General features: G+C 37.2%; 6 protein-coding genes across 6 annotated transcripts; 3 read left to right on the forward strand and 3 right to left on the reverse strand.

Annotated features, from left to right (window-relative positions):
• Positions 1 to 730: 730 nt before the first annotated feature.
• Positions 731 to 1980, reverse strand: GCK72_017599 (uncharacterized protein; the record flags this gene model as incomplete). Its single annotated transcript, XM_003112279.1, has 5 exons — positions 731 to 793; positions 1353 to 1446; positions 1497 to 1611; positions 1668 to 1859; positions 1920 to 1980. The coding sequence occupies 5 exons, from the start codon at positions 1978 to 1980 to the stop codon at positions 731 to 733; spliced, it is 525 nt and encodes a 174-aa protein (XP_003112327.1).
• Positions 1981 to 9656: 7676 nt separating this feature from the next.
• GCK72_017600 (uncharacterized protein) lies at positions 9657 to 12212 on the forward strand (the record flags this gene model as incomplete). Its single annotated transcript, XM_003112455.2, has 9 exons — positions 9657 to 9860; positions 9907 to 10015; positions 10656 to 10701; positions 10930 to 11062; positions 11111 to 11351; positions 11422 to 11704; positions 11754 to 11846; positions 11894 to 12019; positions 12068 to 12212. The coding sequence occupies 9 exons, from the start codon at positions 9657 to 9659 to the stop codon at positions 12210 to 12212; spliced, it is 1380 nt and encodes a 459-aa protein (XP_003112503.2).
• A 344-nt stretch (positions 12213 to 12556) lies between these two features.
• GCK72_017601 (uncharacterized protein) lies at positions 12557 to 14230 on the forward strand (the record flags this gene model as incomplete). The annotated part of the gene is made up of 5 exons (XM_003112368.2): positions 12557 to 12596; positions 12664 to 12799; positions 12849 to 13134; positions 13348 to 13513; positions 14004 to 14230. 5 exons carry the CDS (start codon positions 12557 to 12559, stop codon positions 14228 to 14230), a joined length of 855 nt encoding a protein of 284 aa, XP_003112416.2.
• Positions 14231 to 14325: 95 nt separating this feature from the next.
• GCK72_017602 (uncharacterized protein) lies at positions 14326 to 15153 on the reverse strand (the record flags this gene model as incomplete). Its single annotated transcript, XM_003112597.2, has 5 exons — positions 14326 to 14426; positions 14475 to 14571; positions 14642 to 14854; positions 14898 to 14981; positions 15079 to 15153. 5 exons carry the CDS (start codon positions 15151 to 15153, stop codon positions 14326 to 14328), a joined length of 570 nt encoding a protein of 189 aa, XP_003112645.2.
• A 1124-nt stretch (positions 15154 to 16277) lies between these two features.
• GCK72_017603 (uncharacterized protein) lies at positions 16278 to 17543 on the forward strand (the record flags this gene model as incomplete). The annotated part of the gene is made up of 3 exons (XM_053732161.1): positions 16278 to 16390; positions 16472 to 17273; positions 17319 to 17543. The coding sequence occupies 3 exons, from the start codon at positions 16278 to 16280 to the stop codon at positions 17541 to 17543; spliced, it is 1140 nt and encodes a 379-aa protein (XP_053581074.1).
• Positions 17544 to 18135: 592 nt separating this feature from the next.
• On the reverse strand, positions 18136 to 21195 carry GCK72_017604 (uncharacterized protein; the record flags this gene model as incomplete). The annotated part of the gene is made up of 14 exons (XM_003112464.2): positions 18136 to 18187; positions 18234 to 18625; positions 18674 to 18838; positions 18888 to 18959; positions 19006 to 19109; positions 19155 to 19215; positions 19261 to 19461; positions 19656 to 19952; positions 20000 to 20338; positions 20389 to 20495; positions 20548 to 20746; positions 20798 to 20899; positions 20946 to 21080; positions 21133 to 21195. 14 exons carry the CDS (start codon positions 21193 to 21195, stop codon positions 18136 to 18138), a joined length of 2289 nt encoding a protein of 762 aa, XP_003112512.1.
• Between the last annotated feature and the right edge of the window lie 2532 nt (positions 21196 to 23727).

Genomic DNA, 23727 nt, shown 5'->3' on the forward strand with positions numbered 1-23727 from the left:
CCAAAAAAGTTTCTGGAGTCTATGGTCACCTTGATTCACTATTAGTCTAACCAAGTTGTCTAAAGACGTCAGTAGGAATTGAATCAAAAAGGAAAAAGAGAATTGAATTATAGCTGGCTAACCATTAGTGAGTTTTCCAGTACAATCTGAAATCTTGAACACTTGCAGGCAGATCCCCTGCATCTGTAAATCCTTGATCTTTCAAAAAAATCTCTGCAAATTCTCAAAGAATATTTTTCCCATCCGCAAAAAGAATTTGTCACTCTATTATTTTTCTGAAAAAATGAGAAAAGAATGAAGATTTGCAAACAATAAATGAATAACTTTAATAGATCTTGTTTCCGCCCGCAGGTTTCTTTCTCTTCTTCTTTTTCATGAATGAATTAGTAAAAAAAAGAAAAAGAACTGAAATGGGGACAATGGAGAGACAATGGAGAGGCAAAATAAATGCAGATCATAACATAAAAGAGATACACGAAAATATATATGTATATAAGGGGGGTAAATGTAGATGGATAGGTATCAAAAATAGAAAAAGAACTGGAACATCAATGAGTATTAATAGTTATAAATATAGAGGGATAGTGTGGCACCAAAACTTTAAGAAAAGAGCGGTGAGTAGGATGAGAAAATATAGGAAAAAAAGAGATCAAGTCGGAAAAATATCAGATCGATTGGCACGGTTTGAGGCTATAGACAGCTAACTATTGAAGGGATCCGGTTGGAGGGTTTACTTCTTTTTGTCAAATGCCTTGAATTGACGACGGAGACGGCATTCGCAGAGGATTGGGACCTGGAAATTGTAGAGTTAATTTGAATAATGCTTGTCGTTCGGAACTCTCAGGAAATACGGTTTTAAATTTTGAAACTAATAGACTATATTGGACCCTTAAGATTTAGATTTGATGTCAACACTTTAGAAATATTAACCTGAATAAGTTACATCACTAAAAAACTCAAGAAGAGTATCCGAATATTGCCCAAAGGGGGCTTAGCTCGTTTTTCAGCATTCTTTGGAATTACGGTATTTTCATTTGTCACAAAACTGTCTAACAGATTGATTGGGTATCAGGGATTCTACTGTGAAATAAAGATTCACAAAAAAATTAGTCGTTATTCACTCGTTATCGTCTCTTTATCGTTCCGAAAAAGACAAGAAACTCTTAGGCTGATAAATCGTCGAGTTCACATGCTGGTTTCAAGGTGTCATATCTCGACTCAAATTATATTTTTGTTGGTTTAAAATTCAGAGTTGGAATGCTAATAATCGATTTACCTTATTTTCGAATTTCAAGCTAAATGCACCCAGGTTAACCTAACAAGAAATTCTCATAGTTTCCACCCAAACTTACCCGAATAGAAGCTGCGAAGAATGGTCCGCCTGACTTGACGACTCGAACATTGGCTGGCCTGTGCTCATAGACTGTGACGCATTCCGAGATGAACCTGGAATCAAAACTATTTTGTTTTGTCTCCACTCCCCCTTCTAAACTTACAAATCGTGATCAACACCATGGCATGGGGGTCTATTCTCTCCGAGGCACTCTACAAAAGTGGCCTCCAGGAAGCTCTCCTCGTCTTGCTGGATCTCGACTCGACTTCCGTTGGCGACTGAAAATTTTGTGATTTGAAAGATTTGGGTCTCGTTTGAAACGGAGGAAACTCACTATGTCCATATTGTGGCCGATGATTTTGTCGAATTTTGGTTGGACAGACCTCCTCGGTGTGCTCGCTGAGTCCCACTAGAATCGACTTTCTCTTCCGAAGGAGAATAGGATCGGAGGGTGCGACAGCAGGATTCTGTGGATCAGATGCCGCCGCCTCCTCGTCTATTCTTTCAATTGGATCAACGACTACCACTAAAAGAAATGGAAAGTGTGGAATTTGATATTCTATTTATAGTGCTAGTTGACACTTACCGTAGGATTTGCAGAGTGCAAGAATTGTGAATACAACAATAAGCTGGTAGAATGAAGACATTCGGAGAAAATTCAGAAGACAAGTACTCTGAAAATTTTTTCTGTTTTCAGAATTCAGATGAATTCGTAGAAAAGCGAGGAGAAGAGGTGGAGCAGATAAAAGGGGCGGAGTCTCCGGGATAAGCTGATGTATATGGATGAACTATGCTTCTTCTTCTATCAAGAGAAAAATGGGCTGGGTCGAAAAAAAGCGATAGAGTAGATCAAATTAAGGTGTCGACGTATTTGAGAATGTAAATTGATTTTGGACGTCAGTGCTCCGTTGTAGTTTCAGGTAACACCTTCTAGAGGCCAGTGGAAACTGGCGGTTTGAAGTTTGTAAAGAAAAAAATGATCATGTTTTTTTGAAAAACAAGAACTCGTGAGTGATTTGGAACACCTCGCAAATGATGTCAGTGAGCAGGAAATTAATTTCGATTATGAGGATTTTCACACGATCCTCTTATTAGTTCCGAACAGTTGGTTCCGTGTTTGGAAAGCGTTTTTTGGAGTTTTTGTCCAAAAGAGAAACTTCGGACGATTGGAAACTGAGATGTTTTGAAACCGTTCTGAATGGTCTTGGGTTCAAGAAGTTCAATATGAAAAATATACCGTTTCCGTCGTGCTCTTCTGAATCAAACTCTTATATAAACAACAGAAATAATGAGTTCAATTTTAGAAACCGCACTACTTGAAAACTTTTTTGTCACTCATTTTGTTTTCTCACAAAAAAATTATTTCGTTAATGACGACAGTTGTTTTCAGATATATTCAAACACAAAAGCGGATGCACTTACTATTATGGAACAAGCACTTTTAGTGAAAAGCGTTGAAATTTCGAAGCGGAATGAATAAATATTTCGGAAGTGACTGGTGGAGGGGATTATGGCAAATCAACAGATGATTCAAATACAAAACAAAAACTTATCCGTAGACAATCCCGAAAACAAGAAATGAAATCACCCGGATTGAGTAAAACATAGATGAGCGCTGGATCGAAATACAGGTGTGCTCGAGTATTTCTATGAGGGTTGGGGTATACTGTAGGTACAGTAGTCTCACATAACTTTAATTCTAAAATAGGAAAGTCGTGGGGGATTCTGAATCTCTTTCAAACGTCTCAGGCCATATTTGAAAACAAATTCTGAATCCTCATGTTCTCATTACTCTCCTTTTCAAAATTTTGTTTTTGAGACTGGATTTCCAGCGACCTATGTTCTCTCATGCAACTAGAATTCTCACAAAAGTGCGGGTGTTTCAGACGCATCCATATAGAATGAACTTGATCTGAAAATCAAAAATTCCACTTCTCACGAGCACTTCTAGAAAGTGGATCAAGATCTACAAGTTTTCCAAGAATCATGAAATAATAATCAACAGATATTGAGGAAAAAGCAGACATTGCTCTCTACACTTTTTCTCCTTTTTATACGCCAATAAATGTTTCAAGATCAAGCTCAATTTCCTAGTAAAAAGTGGGTTCGACTTCTCGTTTTCATGATCATTTCCGCTGCAAATATGACGGTTACAAAATTGAATTATTCTTGATTTTCGTTTGGTAAATCTCTGAAAATTAGGTTATAGGTTGGAAGAGAGCGGGAAATTGAAGTGCGTAGTTTACAGAACATTCAAACAAAAACGCTTAGAAAGTATCTCGGAACCTTCTTCCAAACTTTTCGTGCTCAGTTTCTAGATTTCAGTTCGAAATGCCACTGAGCCCAAAAAATCGCAAAAGGATACAAAAATACCCCTCTATTATCGTTGTTTTGTAGTGACATCTTCCGTAATCCCACACCCCGTAATTATAAAAAGCAGCTCGAAAAAATGAAAAAAAGGAGAAGACTCGAATAGAACATCTCTTCTTCTGGATCAGATCACAAAGGACGTTAAATCGTTTGACACATCTTGTCAAAAGTGAAAAATATTCACGTCACTTCGCTTAACAATTCACGTCAAGTCCTTATTGAAAATTTATGTGGAAGGAAGAACTGAGGAAGCCCATATCTATGTCAACGGATCATTTGAAACATCAATTGTTTTCAACTTCATTGTTCTGATATTTGGTTTCTTTGGGAGTGTCATAACCCGGATCTCATCAGATAATCAGGGATATACCCTACTACAGCTATCGTCTCGTAGTAAATGAGAGTTATCCAGAAGAATCTGATATTATCCAGTAGATTAACATTTGCTCGATTTCAAATCGGATTGGAAATAAAAAAGATACTATCTGGATCAAATCAAGATCTTGTGATGTTTCGTCTCTTTATGGGTGATCTGTTATAGAGAGATCTGCTGGAAGTGGATTCTTATGTGAAAGAAAATCAGAGTAGTAGCTGATATGAATCAGTTTTTTCTGAAGTCTGAGATGCTGATAGTAGAAACTTATGTGAGTCGTAATTGGTCTCAAAGTTAAAGTCTTGGAATAAAAATTATACCAAAATGACCGCCTTGGAGTCTTCTACGAGATGGAATAGTCAAAATTTCTTTAATGTTAAAAATTCTAACAAATTGATGAAAAACTGGATAACTGAAATACTCAAAAAAATCAACCACCGAAAAAGAATCCGATTTAGAAGTGAAAATAAACTTGAAAAAAACATTTGTGTACGTGCTCTCCGAAACAGGTGAAATTTTGCAGATCTGTTTGCATAATTTTCAGATTCAATCATCACTTTTTCAGCAACACTGACAAATTCTTGTAACGTTGCAAGCTAAAATTCCATAATTTAGGAATCTGTTTTTGAGTTTTAGATAAAGATAGTGAGGCCCATTAACGGCTTCATTAACATCTTCAGAATGCAAGTAAACAAAACATTGAGAATCAGTAACCGAAAGAAAGTCAGAAGTCAGAATGAGACCCCCCGCGAGCGTACTATTTTTGATTTTGTTTTTAGTATTCTCATACCTACGTCTTCTAGGAGAAGGGCATTTTTAAGCGTTTTAAAATTATTTATAAAAAAAGAAGAAAAGAACAGGAAAGGACAAAGATAAAGATACGAATTGAGTGGGAGGAATGAGTGGTTTCGATCAGAACATGGTCTCCTTTTTAAACGAAAAGAGGGGCGGTCTTCGTGTTGACACAGTTGCAAAACCAAGCGATGGTTCTGAATACGAATTGACACTTGACTGACGTCGAGAGACCTTTATTACAGATTCAAGTCACGGTGTGATCGGGAGATATTTTCAGGAGTAGTAGGCAAGAATCATTGTAGAAAAAAGTTATGAGTATGACGCAGCCCGCGGTGAAAAAACAATACAGAAATAGTCGAGTGATTCTTCGCTTTTTGAACTGGGCAAGGTTTTTATTTAGAATTGGAAAAAGGGAAAAGTTCTATAGATGCTTCATCGTTGTTCTCTTGATACTTAGAAAGAAAATACGAACAAAAACAATAGAAGGTTCGAAGATTCTTAAAAGAAGATTTTTGAGACTCAAACTTTCACAGTTTCTCAGAAAAATAGTTACATTATACCAAACCAGAAACATGAAACAACATTTTAGAATAGAACAGAAATAGACTAATCAAGACTACGCTGCAAGTTCTGAAACATCACAAGGTTCTTTCAGACTTAGACTAGATAAGCTAGTTATCTGATAGATGTCTGGCACGGAGTATGGATTCTGTGATTTGATCTGGAGAAATCTATTGCTGATTGTGAGGCAACAAGATTAGTTCCGGATTAGTGAAAAGTGCTTAAAAGTGGGGGTGGATGGAACTATTTTTTGGGATGAGAAAACTTTTCTAAGTTCATAGGATTTGAAATGGAAAATGACATAAATACTAGTATCCTAGAAGTAAAATATGAGAATTTTTAACATAAAAATGGAAAGTGTTGAATCTCGACACACCTGAAGTTTGAAATTCTGATATCTGTAACTGAACCGAGGCCAGTAATTCAAGTAGAATCATTGATAGTAATTTTACACCTAGCGAATTTAAGAAGATTATAAAACCCAGTTATCTCGGAAATCCAGAGACCATCGTCTGTTCTAAATACATCTTTTTCAAAATCTAGTAATGGAAGTTAATATCAAAAATCCTGTATCTTGGCTCATTTTTACATTGAGCAAAACCTTAAAACCTATTCAGAATCCTCATGAACACAGAATTCCAGACGTGTCAAAAACTTGAAGATGATTGTGTTTTGGTGTTTCGAATGTGTTCATAAAAAAGGAGCTATTAATCTTGTTCAAAAACTGAGACTGTAATTCCAGCCATTCTGACTTCAACCCTACTGTGCTCTATAACTTTACTCTACTCCTGCTCAATATGACTTGATATTTGATTTCTTACTCAATCCGTTAACCATTTCTCTTTTCCAAGTTTCTGATGTGTTGCTCACCTAAATATCCATGCACATTGCCTATAACGAATTCAATCAAAACCATCATCGAATAAAGTGCAAACAATCATAAAAATTGTAGTAAATGTACCTACTCAATTGAGTTATCGAAGCTAATTCCGAGTCTGCGTCAGGTGCAAGGTCGTGACGAGTTCGGGAATCAAGAGAGAAGTGGGATGGATGGAATGGGGAAAATTGCGGGGGATTTTGGAAAAAAACAAAGACAATTTTCAGAGAGTGGTGGCCAATTTTTGTAATTGGATATAAAATTTGAATCATCGAACACATGAAAATAACAGGAAGATTCATTTTTAGAGTAGAATGAGGAAGGAGTCTTTAGAGATCTTCTAGTTCTGAAATTGTGATCTTCTTGGTTTTGACCTTCTTTAAAATTAAATGAAATTAAGAAAATTAAATTGGTATTTGAAGAAAAAAGAGGGAGTAGTAGTACAAGTACTCAGAATAATGTCATCAAGAAAAGTTTGGACACAAAGTCAGTCAAGGAAAAGAATAAACTACAAATGAGATGAGAAGTGACCTTTTTGGAAATGAATAAAATGTGAGATGTTGCTTTCTCCTCTCTTTTTATACTGCAAAAAGAGGGTGGGGGAGCAGAACTGTTTTCAATTCAATTTTCCTGACGTCTTCTGATATATTCTGAAGAATTGTTCAAAGGGGTGACAAAAAAAGGAGACATTTTCTGAAGAATACGCTTTTGATTTGGTTATTGAAGGTGTAGCAAATTATATTTTGGGCTACTTTTTGATATTATTTATGCAATTTTCCGAAAAACTTGAGAATTCTTTCGGGAATCCTTTGGAATTGTTATCAGTATACAAGTCAATTCATTAGAATTTCCGTGCAGAAACGGAGAAAAAACACTCGTGGGACCAAGTTTCTGACTCACCAGACGTCTGGAGATATGATGAATTCTGAGATTTCAGAGAGAGGTTTCTGCAAATCGGCTGGGTATTTCTGTCTTGGAGTATGAAGTATGAAGACAAGTCGAGAAAAAACTTGAAAGGTTCTGGAACAGATTTCAATTATATAGCACTGGAAACTTGATACATTACATTCTATTAAGCTGGAATTGGTATTTTAGTCTTAGTTTTTGGAATGTAATGTTATCTGAAATTCTGAAAATGACATCAAATACAAAACAAAAACACAAGTATCTACTTTCAGTTCCTTCAATTAGAAGCATTCCGTCATTCCATACTTCCAAGAATTTCAAATGTTGATTTCAGATCAAAGCGCTATCTATCACAATCTGGAAAAAAACCTGTCAATAAGAAAAGTTGCGAATCATTTTCATAATTTCGTTCGATCTACTTCTTTATCAATTTCGTTAATCATTTTTGAGTTGGCGAGCCACATAGTTGAACTCTTGAACTTGAGATCAAGAATTCGAAATGTTGATTTTTGGAATAAAATGAAAAGAAAATAAGGTTTTTGAAATCAACCTGCAAAAACCTTGAGTGTGTGAACATGTTGAAGACGCTGAAACAATTTTCAGATGGAATTGCTTCGCAGAAAGCTATTTGAATCCATTTGCAAGAACACCATGCCCTGAATAAAACCCTAAATGAAAAATGCAAAGTTTTGGAGGGTCTGAAATCTTCATTGGAATAAAGGACTGAAATCTTCATTGGAATTCAGTATAACAGGTTTCCTAGAATGCTGTGCCACTTCGAGAGATTTCAGAGAAATCTGACACTCTAGCTTCTCTGCGCTTTCTCTTTCTAATCAGTCCAGGTATTCAACTTTGAAGACAGTGATCTCTAAAACTATGAAAGCTATCAAAAACTACCGAAAAGAAGATCTAGATCAGAGCTGTGCGGAATTCCTTCCTTCGACTTCCTTCTTCCTTCTTCCGGGCCTTTTTTCACTTCCGTCTTCCTTCTTCCCTCTTCCTTTTTAAAAATTTCACTTCCTTCTTCCTTCTTCCTTCTTCCTTTTCAAAAATTTCATTTCCTTCTTTCTTGTTCCCTCTTCCGTTGAAAAGTTTACTAAAATTTTGTAATTGTCGACGGAATTTTGGCGGAATTTTGGTGGTTTTTGACAAAATTTTGTATGAAACAACATCAAAATTCGTTTTCAGAGATGACTAGAAAAAAGTTTCCTCAAACTTGTCATTTTCAAAATTAACTTCCGACTTCCCGGTTCGGAACCCAACTCTTTCTTCCTTCCTTCTTCCTTCCTTCTTCCTTCTTCCGGGCTTTTTTCACTTTTTCTTCCTTCTTCCTTCTTCCGTTTTGAAAAATTTATTTCCTTCTTCCTTCTTCCTTCTTCCCTTTTCAAAAATTTTACTTCCGCACAGCTCTGATCTAGATATTATCTGCAATCTCGTTGATTTTCAAAGCGTTTTGGCATGTTTTGGTATTCCGGCAGACTATTAAAGTTCGATAATTTCAGGTGCAATGTACTATTTTTAGAAAAACATTTTTCTGGAAATTTCGATTTGTTGTTAGAAAAGTTATATGGAAATGATTTCTAAAACAGTAAGTCTACATGTCAAGGAGACGCAGAGAAACGAGACACTCTCTTTCTCTGCACTCTGTACTCCATAGGAATAGGCAAATCATCTGAGAAGACGTCTATTTAAAAAATAACGAGGAAGCTACCAAAAAGCTCTCAGCTTTAAAAAGGAAGAATTCAAAATTCAAAACAATTAAGTCATCCTTAACATCATGACACATTCTCCAATGCGACAAATTTGATGTCCCGTTAGCCCAGAACTGAATTTATTGATTTTTTTCTAAATTCTGAAGCAAGTTGCTACCTGCTATCGGAGCTTCTAGAAAATTGTTACATTTGTCATCGTTTTGCATCCCCCCAAATAATAATTTATTACATAATTTGTGTCCTCTGATTACACAGTTCCTGATAACTACTCCTCCCGCCTCTCGAAAAAGTATTTCATGTCCCCGTGCCCTTCTCGGTCCAGTGCCCTCCTCTTATCACTTCCCTTTTCCACCACTCTCCCACGTGGTGTCATCGATTCAATGACCCTCGGAGAATCTTCCGCAACTCTGAATAATTCTGCGTCTCCTCGATTCGAATACTCTTTTCAGTAGCTGGTTTGATGCCAATGTTTGATAAGAAAGTCGTTAATAAGAGCATGGTTTACAAGAGGTTTATCACCTTCTTTTTTCTTCTTCTCTTCTACTCCACCTTCTTTTTTTTCTTTTCGAAATGTTTCTTTGCAGGCATTCAATGCTTCTGTTTTTGTTTATACTACACAGACCCCTCTGATTCATCTCAAATCGATTGAATGTTTATACTATCTTCTTTTGATTCCATCCATTTCGTTCCATTCCATTCTTCAAAAACAATTCCAGCTGCCTCTTCATAATGTGGCCAAACTTGTTGATGTACCTGCTATTCCTGGCTCTTCCACACAAATCTGCAGCCTATCAAGTCCTTCATCTGGCAGATTTCCATCTAGATATCGAGTACTCTATCAATGGAGACAATCAGAAAATGTGTCATGATGATGGGCAAAAGAGGAATAAGACTCTCGGACCATTTGGGGATTATATGTGTGATGCACCAAAGGTGAGTAGGTTGAATTTTAGAACATAATGATAAACTAGAGATTCAGCCACTTATTCAACATGCTATCGATGAGTCAGCTCGTCTATTCCCAAACCCGGATCTCATCATTTGGACAGGAGACAACGTGGCACATATTGATGGATACGGATGGGAAGGTACACATTTTCATTAAAACAAATATATGGAAATTGCACATTTTACTGAAACTAGTATCTTGAAAAACCTCTAAAAGTTGGATAACTGTTTCATGTTTCTGCAGAAGTCTGCAAAAGAGATACTGTAACGGTGTCCCAAATGTGTGTGCTTCCCAATTTTGAAATAGAATAAATAGAATAAATCAAATCTAGATCTGCATTTTCAACTTTTTCATAGATTTCCTAGTTTTTGAGATATACAACTTTGAAAATCAGTAGCTGAAATTGTGAGAGACAGAGAGTCTAGATTGTCTGACCTTTCTGAAACGTTTTGAAGCAGCACATCATGCTAGGCCAGCTCTTCTTATACTAAATTTCCGTAAAGATTTCAGTCCAAGTTTTCACAGATACACAAAAATAATTTGACTAGATTTGCTCTAATTGGTTCCTATAACCAGTTATGTTATTTAGCTTTGAAAAGTTCTGAGCAAGTAGATCGAATTTCGACATTCATTTTTGTAGTAAACAACTTTTTGAGATCTCTTCTCTGTGCTCTCACACAATAAAACACAGCAAAAAGACAACATTCTTGACTATTACTGTGTTCTTTCGTCACATTACTTCCTCTAACTCATGACTGATTCCCCTCTTTTTTTTTCAGTTGTGCTCGACGCGGTCAATCAAACCACCTCGCTCCTTTTCTCCAGGTAAGCCACTTTCACTTTCTGTCTTCCTTTCTTTTTACTTTTTTCTCCTCCGGTTTCCAAAATTAAAGCGATTTGTCACTCTAATCCTTTCTCTCTTATCAAAAGTATACATATGTGATGCTTCTTGGTCTTCTTTACGTAATGGTAGGGAGAAAAAATATTTGTGACAGTCAGAAACAGGAACCAAAAAAGTTGATAATATAATTATTTCAAAAAGAAATACTTCAGATTCCCAAATCAAACTATTCTCCCAACATTTGGAAACCATGACTATGCTCCCTCGAACGGCTTCGAGTCGGATTCAAGTCTCTACACAAAAACTTGGGAATTGTGGAAAGGAAAATTGGGAGATGAGAATAAGGTTTTGTATCTAGAAGACTAATTCTGAAACTCAAAATGATAATTTCAGGCCACATTCTTGCAAGGCGGCTACTATAAGTATCGTCTTCCGAATGCCACCGCAGTGGTTCTCAACACAAATTTATACTACAGTGCTAATAAAGCTTATGTGAATTTCACGAATAAGGCGGATCCAGCAGATCAATTCGCATTTTTGGAGACAGAGTTGGCGAAAGCTGAGAAATGTCCGAATAGAATTTCTGATAATTGTACTTCACTGGTTCATATCATTGCACATATTGCGCCAGGAGGTAAGTCGGTTACTCGTGGATTCTTAAAGAAATGAACAACGTCCTTTTCCAATAAATCACCAACTTCCAGTATTCGAAAAATCGCCTAACATCACTTGGTTCCGCGACGAATACAACGAACGATTCCTCAATTTGACTATCCGTTACGCCAACTCTATCGGCTGGATGATCTTCGGACATCACCACACCGACACTTTCCATTTGATCAAAGATCCTCTCGAGAATGTGGTTCAATTGGCTTATATGTCTCCTGCAGTCACTCCATGGTTCTCGGATCTTCCAGGAGCTGGAGCAAATAATCCGACTTTCAGAGTCTATGAGACGGATGTGTATAGTAAGATTGAGGATATTAAGTGAGTTTTGAATCCTCAAGTTCTGAAATTCTATGACTCTTGACTTCAGAACCTACTACATAAATCTCGACGAGCTCAATAAGAACGCATCAACGCCATTCGTCTTTGAGTACTCCTTCAAAGACGTTTATGGAATCACTGGGTTCGGGTTAACTCGAAATTCTTTAAAAATCCACTTTAAAATTTCAGAGATATCACACCAAGTACCATGTCAGATGTTCTTGAGAAAATGAAAACTGACGACAAACTGTTTATGAAATATATCGATTATAATACTGCATACTGGAATCCAGTGATGCCGGTGCAAGAATATAGGTGAGCAAACGCGCTCCAGAGCTAGATTTTCATGTGAAACATTTTCAGAGGCGCCCAACTGTGCTCCATGGAATACGCCGACTATCCACGCTACTACAGCTGTCTCTCAAAGTACACAAAGTCCTCGGATAGTTCTTTGAAACTACCAATTTTCTCACTTCTCGCAATTCTTTATACTGAATTTTTGTTGTAAATTATCTACTTATCATATCTATAGGTGATCTGGTAAGTGCGCTCTAATGACAACTCTTCAATGTTTTAATCAATAGAGCGTACTTTTCAGTCTCCCAATTCCCTGTTTTTTTGCACGGGTTGCTCCACTTCTCTTACTAAAAAAACAAAGTATCATGGTCACTTGCCCTGGTTTTCGGGCTATGGCCGTGCCGGTGTCCGGCCTGTCCCAGCCTGTAAATAACCATGCAAACCGACCGAAATCCTGACTCCGATGGCATCAATTAATTCATTTCTTTTCTCGCATTTTTCCTTCACGGTCAAAAATAAACGTTTCTCTCGATTTCATTTCTCGATTTCTCCCCGATGGCAGTAAGCCGCAAGAACTCATCAACAATCTACTCAGGTTTATTTTTTTTTCATTTTCAAAAAAACAAATTTCAGTTTTAAAAAAAGAAAAAAGAAAATTCCAGAGCACCCGACTAGTAAGAACTCATCACATTATTATCAGAAGAAGAAAGAGAAAAAGGATCCGAGAAATGCGGTTATCATTAATTTTTCACAAGGCGAGAAGGTTACTGTAGAGGATGTGAAAAGGGAATTGGCCAAGTTAGTTTCAGGTTTTAATCTTCTATTCCAAAGCTCCGCCCACTTTCAGATACGGATCAGTTCGTTCCGTTCAATTGTGCACAATGGATTCATGTCAGGCATTTGTCACGTTTCAAAAGTCATCTGAATTCTCAGCTCGAAAAATTGTGTCAAAACTTTTGAAATTAACCAGTGGAATCCTATTTGTCAAACAGTTCATTTGGACGATTTGTAGACCAGAAGAATGGAAAAAGTGTATGGAGCATCCTGCGGAATCCACGAATTTGGCTGGGAAAGGAGTAACGGTGGACGAGTTGAACAGCATTTTCACGAATTTCGTGCAGCACAACTCTTCGGTGAGTTTTCTCTATGAGATCTGAAGTCGTGGGGATTCCGAATCTGTTTTCAGATTTTGTCTAGAGTGAAAATGAGCCGAGTTATACTTCTCACCTTTGTGGCTATCTATCTCTGCCAACTTTTACGTTGGGAAACATTTAAAAGCAGATTCTGAATCCCCACGTCTTCAGCTTTTCATTCATATTTCCTTATCTCAAAAAGATTATTTCCAGATGTCTCAAACCTCGATTTTCTCCGATTCCACTCAATCGTTCTCCTCATTTTCCTCACTTTCCCTCTCCAGATCATACAGTTCATCTTCTTCACCAAACGCCGATAGTTGTGATTCTTCAGTGACAATCACTCCTTTTTCGTTTTACCCTGCTCAGAGCACTTCTGGTGTGTTCGACATTTTTTGGGTTTTGTTATCAGAAGGGATGGGGTGCGGTTGGCGCGTGAAAGGGAATCGCGGGAGAAAGAGAAAACATGTTTTAAAAAGTTGGAGGGACGTGACCTTTCCTGAATAAAATAATTCTTCGGAATTTCTATTGTAAATCGTGCAAGACGCTTCAGAACTATGAAGTTTTGCAACTATACCATCTAGATTGTTCTGAATGAGTCGACAAAATTTTGGCACCGTTCTAGAAAAAAGATAATACATGCATAGTTGCAAAACGTTTTAGGGTTGCGAAACTAGGAAAACTTATTTCGAATAAAAATTAGCCGCTTCAAAACAGACAAGGATGGGAACCACTACCTTTAGAACAACTTAGATTGACAGTATTCTCATTAGCTTCACGTTTCGCGGCTCCGTTTGGGTACTGTAGTTTGTCCCTACTGTTTGTACAGACTTAAACCAGTTCCCACCATCTGAAATTCTGATTTCCAGGATTCATCAACCTTCCGCCTCCGTACCATACTCTTCCGGACACTGCCTTCTTCCGTCGAACAAGAATCATTCCTCCCCCATCGATTCAACCCATCTCGATCACCCAAACCATCATGGATTGTTATATCAAAAGTATCCAAAAAGGGGATTCTCAATTCCATCGACGTCGTCCGTTATCGATTGGTTCACGGATGGATTTGGAGTGTAATTGGGCTATTTCTTTCTGATTCTAATTCTCTCTCTCTCTCTCACTTTTTATTGAACTCATCATGTTTCTGTTTTCTAAGTTTGAAGACATGTTCCGATAAATAACACCGATATTTTATTTTCTGTTTTCATTTAAATATAGATTCAAAGCAGCTTGGAATTTAGTTAAGAAGTTGATAAGGGCATTGCTGATCTCCGTGTTGTGCTCTCGAAGTACTGTAATTATTTATTGATTGACACTGTCAGAAAATGCGCTCTACTTACATTTCTCAAAACTTTGAATTTGCTCGAAATTCAAATAATTCACTGGATCAGCTTGTCGCGAGAAGCGTTGCATTGGGAACTCATCGTTTTCAAAGACCTGAATACACTTAATTTAGTTTTGTTTTCCATTGAAAAGAAACCTCGCTCAATCGAAATTTCAGACTTACTTTCAGAACTCTCATCGCCAACTCATCCGGTCTCTTCCCCTCTCTCACCGGTGCCCGAAACTTCTTTTTCCCATCAAAAAGAGTCGAACACATTCTGAAATTCTCGCATATCTTCTCAGCGGGTGTCCAATTCAAATAGATTCCAGCAACTTCAACGGCTCCATTACAGACCAAATCATTCTTCAGAAATGTGTTACATGTCTTCTTTTCTGCCTGAAAGAAGCGGAAGTTGTAACATTTTGTTCTGACGACATACTTCTTTGACAGTTGGTGATTTGTTCGTGTTTTTGACAGCAGTTGCAGCGAAAATGCACGGTTGACATAGTTGGTGAATTGGGTTCTGTAAATAAGGTTAGAAATGCAAAGAAAATTATTGTGACTAGGCCGAGCAATGAACTCGAGAACTTCAGATGCCCAAAACAGTTAAAAAACTATACCAAATCTAGCTTCAATTGCTCCATCTGAGCCTCCACCGCCACAATAAAGAGGACAATATTCAGAGAGGATCTCATTTTTCAGATATTCTCCTAAATTTTTTCACCTTTTTATACTCCTTTATCGACCTTTACTCCATAATATTTTTACATGTTCCTGCTTGTTTTCACTGTTTTTACATTGTCTGCTATGAGGTGGCATCTGTACAAACATCACGTTTTTAAAATAATTTCCAAAAAAAGTGCATCGGTGTCAGTATCAGTTTGAAAGTAAAGATGGTGAGACTTAAAGGAATTGATAGAACAATTCATGATTGTCTGAATCATGGAGACTGGTTGAATCGATAGTGGAGTGATCTAAAAATGGTGGTCATTAACATGGTCACAAACATTTCTTATAACACAACAAATATTTTCTAAAAATTACTGTGGCTACAGTAACTCAAAATCGAAAAAAAGACGCTGAAATGGAAGCGTTTGCCCATACTTTGAAAGTGACAACTCTGATACCTCAATACAATAGTTGAAACATTTGAGTTAAGTTTCAGTTTCAGTTCGAATCAAAATTCGTTTTCTTTTCAATGTTCTATTTGCATTTTTAGAACGATTAAAAATTCCCACCGATTTGGTTGGAAAAGATAATAAAACACAGATGTTTTGAAACTGGGACTAACAATAATTCATTTGATTAAATAAGCTGGTTTCGTGATTGCTCAGATTTCTAAATCGGCTCTTCTGGTTTAAGTTTTCAAGAAAGCAAATCAATTATTCGGAAGATATTGGGTAGTTATAGCAGTTTTCGCTTTCTCTGATTTACACGTGGATTGAAATTCCTACACATCCGGAAAGTCAGTGAAACATGAATTTGAAAAGAAATGGCTAGCTCTTCCAGTTCGGTAGAGAAATGATAATAGTGGGTTTCTTGTTCAAAATGTTTTGGATTTCCTGAAAAAGATTACGAAAACTGTATCTGACGTGATCCTTTTTCTCAAATGCTCGTTTACTCCACACGAATAGTTTTCCATTCTTGAACGTGACATGAGCCGCTCTACTTTAAATATACAACCATTAATTCCGTTTTGTGAAATTCACTTTTATTTTTTACAAGGGGTGCATCACTTCTCCCATTCCTTTTCGAGTGAGTTTTTCCTGGCTAAAAACTAAATTATAACATGTTTTCAGATAACAGAATATTGCAACAAATGACTTCATTCGAACCAGAACAAGTTGATGTCGGGCTCATGCAAACAGGACTTCTGACCATGCCGGACTTGGTGGAAAGAAGGATCCTCGACAACGTTGGATTCCTTGCTCTGTAAGTTTGGTCTCTCCAATTTCTGCAGATTGAGCGAAAGCTATCAAAAATGAGATCAAATAAGCTTGTATCATTTTACAGCATCCAACTTCGAAAAGTGTGTCGCTATCTCCGTGACCGTATTGAAAAAGTGAACCCGGATTATGGAGTGGAGTCAATCTACTTGGCATACTATCGATCCTCCATTAGAACCTATATAGATTCAACGGACGGTTCAAAAATTAAATTAATATTGGCAAAATGTGGAGACGATACACTAATACAATGGGATAAACGAGATGCTCGAAAGACAATGTTGATTAAGAATGAGGAAATCGGAGCATCGTTCTGGAAGATATTGGAGCCTATTTTTGTGAACCAGAAGACACCATTGACTTCGTTCACTCTCGAAGAAAGTTACTTTAATGTATTCCAAGACACACAATTTGATGAGTACTTCAATGACACCACCGGAGATACAATTTGCTCTAAGTGTGGTCATCAACTTGAGAAAGACGGCCACGGAGTATTCCATCTTCGTAAATTGAACAAAGATACACGTCATGCAAGAATCGAAGAGCATCTCGAACGCCTCAGATGTATGATGGGATCAAGAAAAAAACTCCTAGAAGTAGATAACCTGATACTGGACGGGATCAAACAAGAGCAGCTCTATATAATGTCTACATACATCAATATGAAAAAGGTGAAGACAATCGATATTGAGGACTTTCGGTCTGAGGAACGAAATATCCGTTTCGATTTGAAAGGACTGGATTCTATTGAGACACTGAGTTTATTTGGACCTTACCTGGCGGCGCCTATTCACCCCTTTAACTCCATTCGATCAATTCACTGTGCTGTGGCCACCATCGATCCAAACTTAATAATGGAACTGAAAAAGGTGGTGTTAATAGGCAAAAACGGTTTCTTCATTTATACTTTCCAGGTAATCTCAACATCCCCGTCCCTCCAGGATTATGGGCTTTCATATGATACAATTAATGAGGAAGAGGAGATGTACAGGAGACTTGGACCCGACACAACTGGCGAATGGTTTTACTCGTTGAAAGGCACCAATATGATTCTATGCATCAGTAACAACGATGATTGTTTTATCAGATTCCAGAAGATCGAAAAATCAAAACTACCTGTAAATGCAATTATTCAGTGATCTAATAAATTATAGTTTCTATATCAGTTTTTTCAAGCATGAAGTTTCAGGTGTTTGAATTAAAAAAGTCAAGAAAATTGAGTCTTTATAAACAATTCGGAATTTAAAGACTTCATACAGACTTCAGACAATTTCCACATTATCCTTTTTGCTTTTAGATGGAGATCGTTGCGATGACGATTAGTCTCATCTGCCTTCAGTCGTTTGTTGAAACAGAGTGTACTTGCTGATAGTCTGAAGGGATCAATTAGTGTTCACTAGATTATCGCATTTCCGCGTTTTTATAATAATTTCAAGCAAAAGTGCATTAAATTCAAAGTCAGTATTAGTCCGAAATGTAAAGATGGTGAGGAGAAAAATACAAACAATGGGATAAAAGTTAGCAAAGTATCCGGGACCCATAGCAACGGGAAGATAAGAGAGAAGGGGAAAATGGCATTATAATACAGGTAAATCGGGACGAAAAAAAGAAATAAAAGAAGCAACGGTAAGATTATTGTTGGGTGTTAACATGCTAGATCGAACAGGAAGACTATTTCACATGAGATACTAAGAAAACTGCATCAAAATGAAAGAACGAGTTGATAATTGCTTAGGCGAGGTAGACAAAAGTGTTTATATCATCTGGACGACGCTCCATGTATCTGAAAACATCAAAATGAAAATTGAAAATGTTATTATGAAACTAACTGATTCTCAATGAGCCAATCGATTTGTTCTTTGATAATTTTCCGATTCGGAATGAACAACGGCTTCAAAATCTCTACCAACTCCATTGTTAACTGAGCGAGAGTCGTCGTTTTTCTTGTCTTCAAAATCTTCACAATTCCCTCTTGTACACGATATTCTCTCAGTGCAACAATACTTTCGTGTTCTTTTTCAGCATTTGCTTCCAATGATAATTGAAGACGTCCGATCAGATTCACTTTTCCACGTTGTTGTGGCTTTCCATTTTTAATCAAATGAAAGTTGTGATTGATATAGAAATTGGTTGAATCAGTGAAGTCTCGGAACGTGATATTTTGAGACGGCACATCGCAAAGGAGAATTTGAGAACGCATTTTTGGGTAGGCGACGAGAGACTAAAAGGAGAGAATATAGTTTTTCCAACTAAGATTCTGTTTAAATACCAATAAAGTTCGCATAAGTTCTGCATCAGGCAACTCTGTTGCTAATCGAAGAGTTTCCAACGAGATTTTATCATTAGCTCTATCATTGAAACAGAAAAGAACTGCCATTTGGAATGTAGTGATTTCCAGATCGAAACGGCCACCACTTCCAGTTCCGAATACCATCTGAAAATATGAAAGTTGCAAACTAGTGTAAGATAATAACAGATCCAACCGTTCCACTGCTCCAGTGATGCATCCAACAAAGCTTGCGGCCATTGTGTTGTTTTTTGTAGAAAGCTTCCATCTGATATTACAATAATTCAGTGAAAATCAAACACTTTATTGAATACCTCGGGAACAAAATCTTCAAGTTCTCTCGGAAGTGAGAATCGAATCTTTTCGGAGCCACCGCGTCCCCAAGCTCCACCATTGAGTACTTTCAGATTTATTGAATCTGAAAATTATTATAAACATTACACCTAAAATATTAGGATAATACCAGCGACAGATTTGTTATTATTGGTTCCCGTCAGCGCTTTCTTGAACGATGCATTCATATCCTGCGAAAAAATAAATAACTTTGACACGAATGACGGTGTTCTCACCTTATTCAGCTCAATATCCTGCAACATTCTCGACAATTTGTTCACCGCGTCTGACGGCATTCCGCATTCTCTCAGTTTTGTCACCATCATTTCTTCTTTCTCCTGATCGGCGCTCATTTCGAGAATCAAGCGACGAGAGAGATGAGCTCGGTGGAATCGCATGAAAACGTCCTTGTTCTCGACATATTTTAATACGAGAAGCTGAAAATTGATTGTTCATTTTTTGAAACGCAAGCTTCTTTCTGTCAAGTAGCCAAAGATTGTTGAGAACTTTTAAAAATTAGCATTGAAAAGTTGCTTTGCGCAAAGAGCCATTATCGTGTCGATTTACGAGTGTCCGTAAATCGACACCAAAAACGGCTCTTTGCATCAACGAGCGATACACAAACACGTACCACTTGATTAAGCTTCTCATCAATCTCCTCCGATGTCAACTTCTTGCTCAATTGCGTCTTTCTCAGAAGCAAATCACAATAATTTGCAAGCAACTCGGCGCATTTTGACTCAACGGCAAATGAACGACCTTTCTTATTCATCATTTCGGTTTTGAATATCGACGAATCATTGACAACCGCTCGGAAAGCTTTATCACGAGCAGTAAGAAGACGCGCGTCGTCGCAGAACCCTTCACGAACTAATGCGGAGAACTTGTCGAACATTATGAGAAGCTGTTGAACGTATTTTTCAGGGTCCTGGAATTTTTATTATATCTATAGGCTGACAACAAAAAAACCGATACCGTTGCGAGACTATCTGCATTGTTCTTCATGTCATTCAGTCCTTCTGTTCGGATATGAGCATCGATACATTTGAGAACAGTGTCGATTCCGGTACGGGTGCGACGAATCAAGCGATAAAGACGCTGTAATCGTTCAACATCTCTTTCAGCGATGAGTCTTGAGCATTCGGCGAGAATGGTATCTTCAAAGTTTTCAACCAATGCGATTACCGCTGCTTCCATGTGACGAATCGATGATGGAGAGCTCATTTCGAGATATTTCTGTGCTCTCTGTTGTTCTTCATCCAACTTTTTGTCAGCGTATACCATATATTCGAGCACTCCGAGCTCGCTAAGCAGCTAAAATGAATAATTTAGTTTTGTTTTATATCTGAACAAAGAAAAATTACTTTTCCGCAGATTTTGCTGTAATATTCTGAGGTCTGCTCGATGAATTGTTTCTCAAATGTTTTTTGGTACACGAGGAGCTCCTCCCCGAATTGGTTGTTCAATCCAACTGAAAATTATCAAGTTTTTATATTTTATAATTTTAGTGCAAAAAATCGAACCGAAACTCTCGCGAATTCCGATGACGTTATCGGCATTAACAATATTTCCATCCCGTTCCTCTTTGACAAGACGAAGTGCTTCAATCAGTAAACTGTCGGAGATTTTTGAGAATATGACTTCATTCCATTTGTCAAGCATCACTACTCGAATTGGTTCAAAATGTTGTTCTGAACTTTTTACTCTGTTATCGTCGAGTTTCTGAAAATATTGAGAATTTAAGCACATTCTTCAAGTGAATTTCACAAAAACCTTGAATGGAAGCGGCAAAATACTGGATTGCCGATAGAATCGATTCCATTCTTTGATGTATCCATTCAGAAGACTCTCATCCGATTTCAATTTTCTAATTTTCTGGAATAAATCATTGAGCATAAAAATGAAGCATTTCAAAACTTACTTCACTTGCTTCCTGAACGTATCCGTTTATTTCACGTGTGAGAATATCCCGTAACCGTTGAGGTCCATCTTCGACCCAAGAAGTGATTTTGTACACGTAGAAGAAGAGATCTTGCCATTCCGCCGGTGTCACAGACTGAAAAATCTTTCGATTCATGTTTTTTAGCTGGAGAACTTTCGCGACAAACCTTTTGATGAAGAAGTGCGTTCACAATTGGTTCCGCTTTGACCCATTCATCGTCGAATAGCATATTCTGGCTGACTACTCTGGTTCTGAAACAAAACGAGTTGCGAAACGAAATGGAGCTCGAAAGAAGGTGATTTTCGACAAAAGTTTAATATAATTAGAGTGAAAATAAGAGGTATGCGACGAGTGAAAGTGAGGGAAACTAGATTTGATAGAAAGAAAAAAGAGAGAAAGATAGAGTGAGAGAGTGGCGATGACAAGAACCGGTTGGCGTCTGGGAGGCAGCAAACGCGCTCCGTCGGACTATGACGAGGGCGGTGGCCATATCACGGTGATTTTTTCTGTACATTAAATTTGGGTTTCTCTTCCATATTTCTGCTTCTCGCTAGGTCACGACCCCGTGAGGGAAGTGCGCTCCGCCAGACAACGCAGTGTAATTTTCTCTGCCATAATTTTTAATCAGCTATATAAAAAAATAGAAATCGAAATTGAAAAAAAACGGCCTCATGAGATTAATTTTTTTCGATCTAGTTTTTGTAGAAAAAAATTCCTGCCGTTTTAAGGCCTCCTTCGTATAGAAAACGGGAGTTTGTTGAAGTGATTTTCGTCAGTGTTATTTTCTCTTCCACAAACTTTGAAGAGGTTTTTAAAAAAACTGAATCCATGAATTAAAAAAAACGCTTTCATGAAAATTTTTTTTTTCGATCTAGTTTTTGTAGAAAAAAATTGGGATAGTTTCCGATTCGTTTTCTTATAGAAAACGGGAGTTTGTTGAAATTAAAAATTCCTGATGGCCTAGTTTTTAAAATGACGATGGCCTAGATTTGAGAAAGCTCACGAAGAAGCACATCTTCTAATTTAATTAGGGAAATATCACGAATCGAGATGGAGTTATGGGTCAAGACATGTATCACAAGAATGGAAATTTTGTACTGATTTCAAAATTTTATTCGAATTTTGCAGAACGATTCTGTGAAAAAAGTTATTCAGATTTTAGTGAGATTTCAGTACTAAAAATGGAAACTTTGAAGTCATGTAAGTCGTCCAGAGAGTGGATTCAGCGATATTGAAATGAACCATAGTATGTTTCAAACGACGGTGAGCATTTCCAGTCGTTTTATAGAGAATTAAGGAGATTTTCAATCGGCAAGAAACAAGATCTGGAAGAAGCAAATCGGGAAGTGACGAGTCGAGAATAACGTTTTTTTCTAAATTTCAGTGTCGGAAATGAAAAAAACTGTCATTTGAAAGTGTATTGTGTATTTATTGTCACTTTTAATCGTGTTTTTACCTGTCTTTGATGACAACTTTGAACTTCACACGAAATATCATCGTCGCGAAGCAAATTTTCATAAAATCAGTTCAATAACATGAAAACACACCATTTGTAAGCTAAATAACTAAACTACACAAAAAATTATCAACTTTTCGTTCCTTTCAAACACTGGAACTTGCGAAAAAGTGTTATTCGCGATTCGTCACTTCCCAATTTGCTTCTTCCCGATCCAACATTCTTTCCGATTTGTACGGTGTCTCTTGTGTGATTGTAAATGTTTCAAATAGGAGTTTACAACGTTTAATTTATCAGATTATCTCTTAGATGCCTTGAAAAAGTTAGAAACGAGGGAGATTGATCACTGGATTGCACTTTTTACGCTTCTCTTCGCCGGAAAACGGATGAAGACAGTTGAAACGTCAAATTTTAGATGTTTTTCACTTGAAACTTTCTGGTTTGATAACATAAATACGTTTTTCGAGCAATTTTTGACTTATCTACCATGTTTTTGTTTCCAAACGAACACTTTTCATTAAACTTTCTCTGCACTTCACTGCAATTTATTAACCTCATTTTTCTGTGCCGCGGGGTTACATCCTTAGCCCCGCCCATTTTTCTGCGCACCATGGGGCGAAAAATTGTCAACGGGAAATGTACATAAAAAATCACCGTGGCCATGTGCACACGAGTGAGCTGCTGATATCATGTATATGTACATGGATTACGATGAGATGAATGCAATGAAGTGAAAAGGAAGGAAGAGAGATTATATGTATTTCTTTTCAATCAACCCACACTTTATCTTCTTTTCAGAGATGGAATTTCAGATTGAGCATTTGCACGAAAAAGATCAAACGTTTCTATTTATAAACTTTTGTTTTTATATAAGAAACATAAATCTTTTCGATTCATATCAACTTAGAAAGTGACGAGAGCTTCCTCTCCACTTGCAATATGTCATTTCACTACGATGACGTCACTTGGAGTATGCTGCTCGACGTCGCGTCCTTCAACAAGAAATATTTCAGTTCGAATTTCCTTCCGGAGCTCTTCGTTTTTCCTCTTTTCCCTGCTCTCATTCTGCTCTTTTCCGTGTTCAACGAGCTCTTTTTTTGTTTAGTCACGGCACAAATCTAATATGTGAAATTAGAAGAATTCAATTTCGAACTGCAACGCCCACTCTGCCAGTCCCCATGAAAAAATTATTCTTTGTATTCAGATTTTCAGAGAAATATCAAATCAGAATCGAGCAGATGACTCAGTTTTCTATATAATTATTTAGAACAGCTGAAAATCTGAAATTCAGAATGCTCGTTCTCA

Source organism: Caenorhabditis remanei, chromosome V, assembly GCF_010183535.1.
Source record: "Caenorhabditis remanei strain PX506 chromosome V, whole genome shotgun sequence".
NCBI classification, from domain to species: Eukaryota; Metazoa; Nematoda; class Chromadorea; order Rhabditida; family Rhabditidae; genus Caenorhabditis; species Caenorhabditis remanei.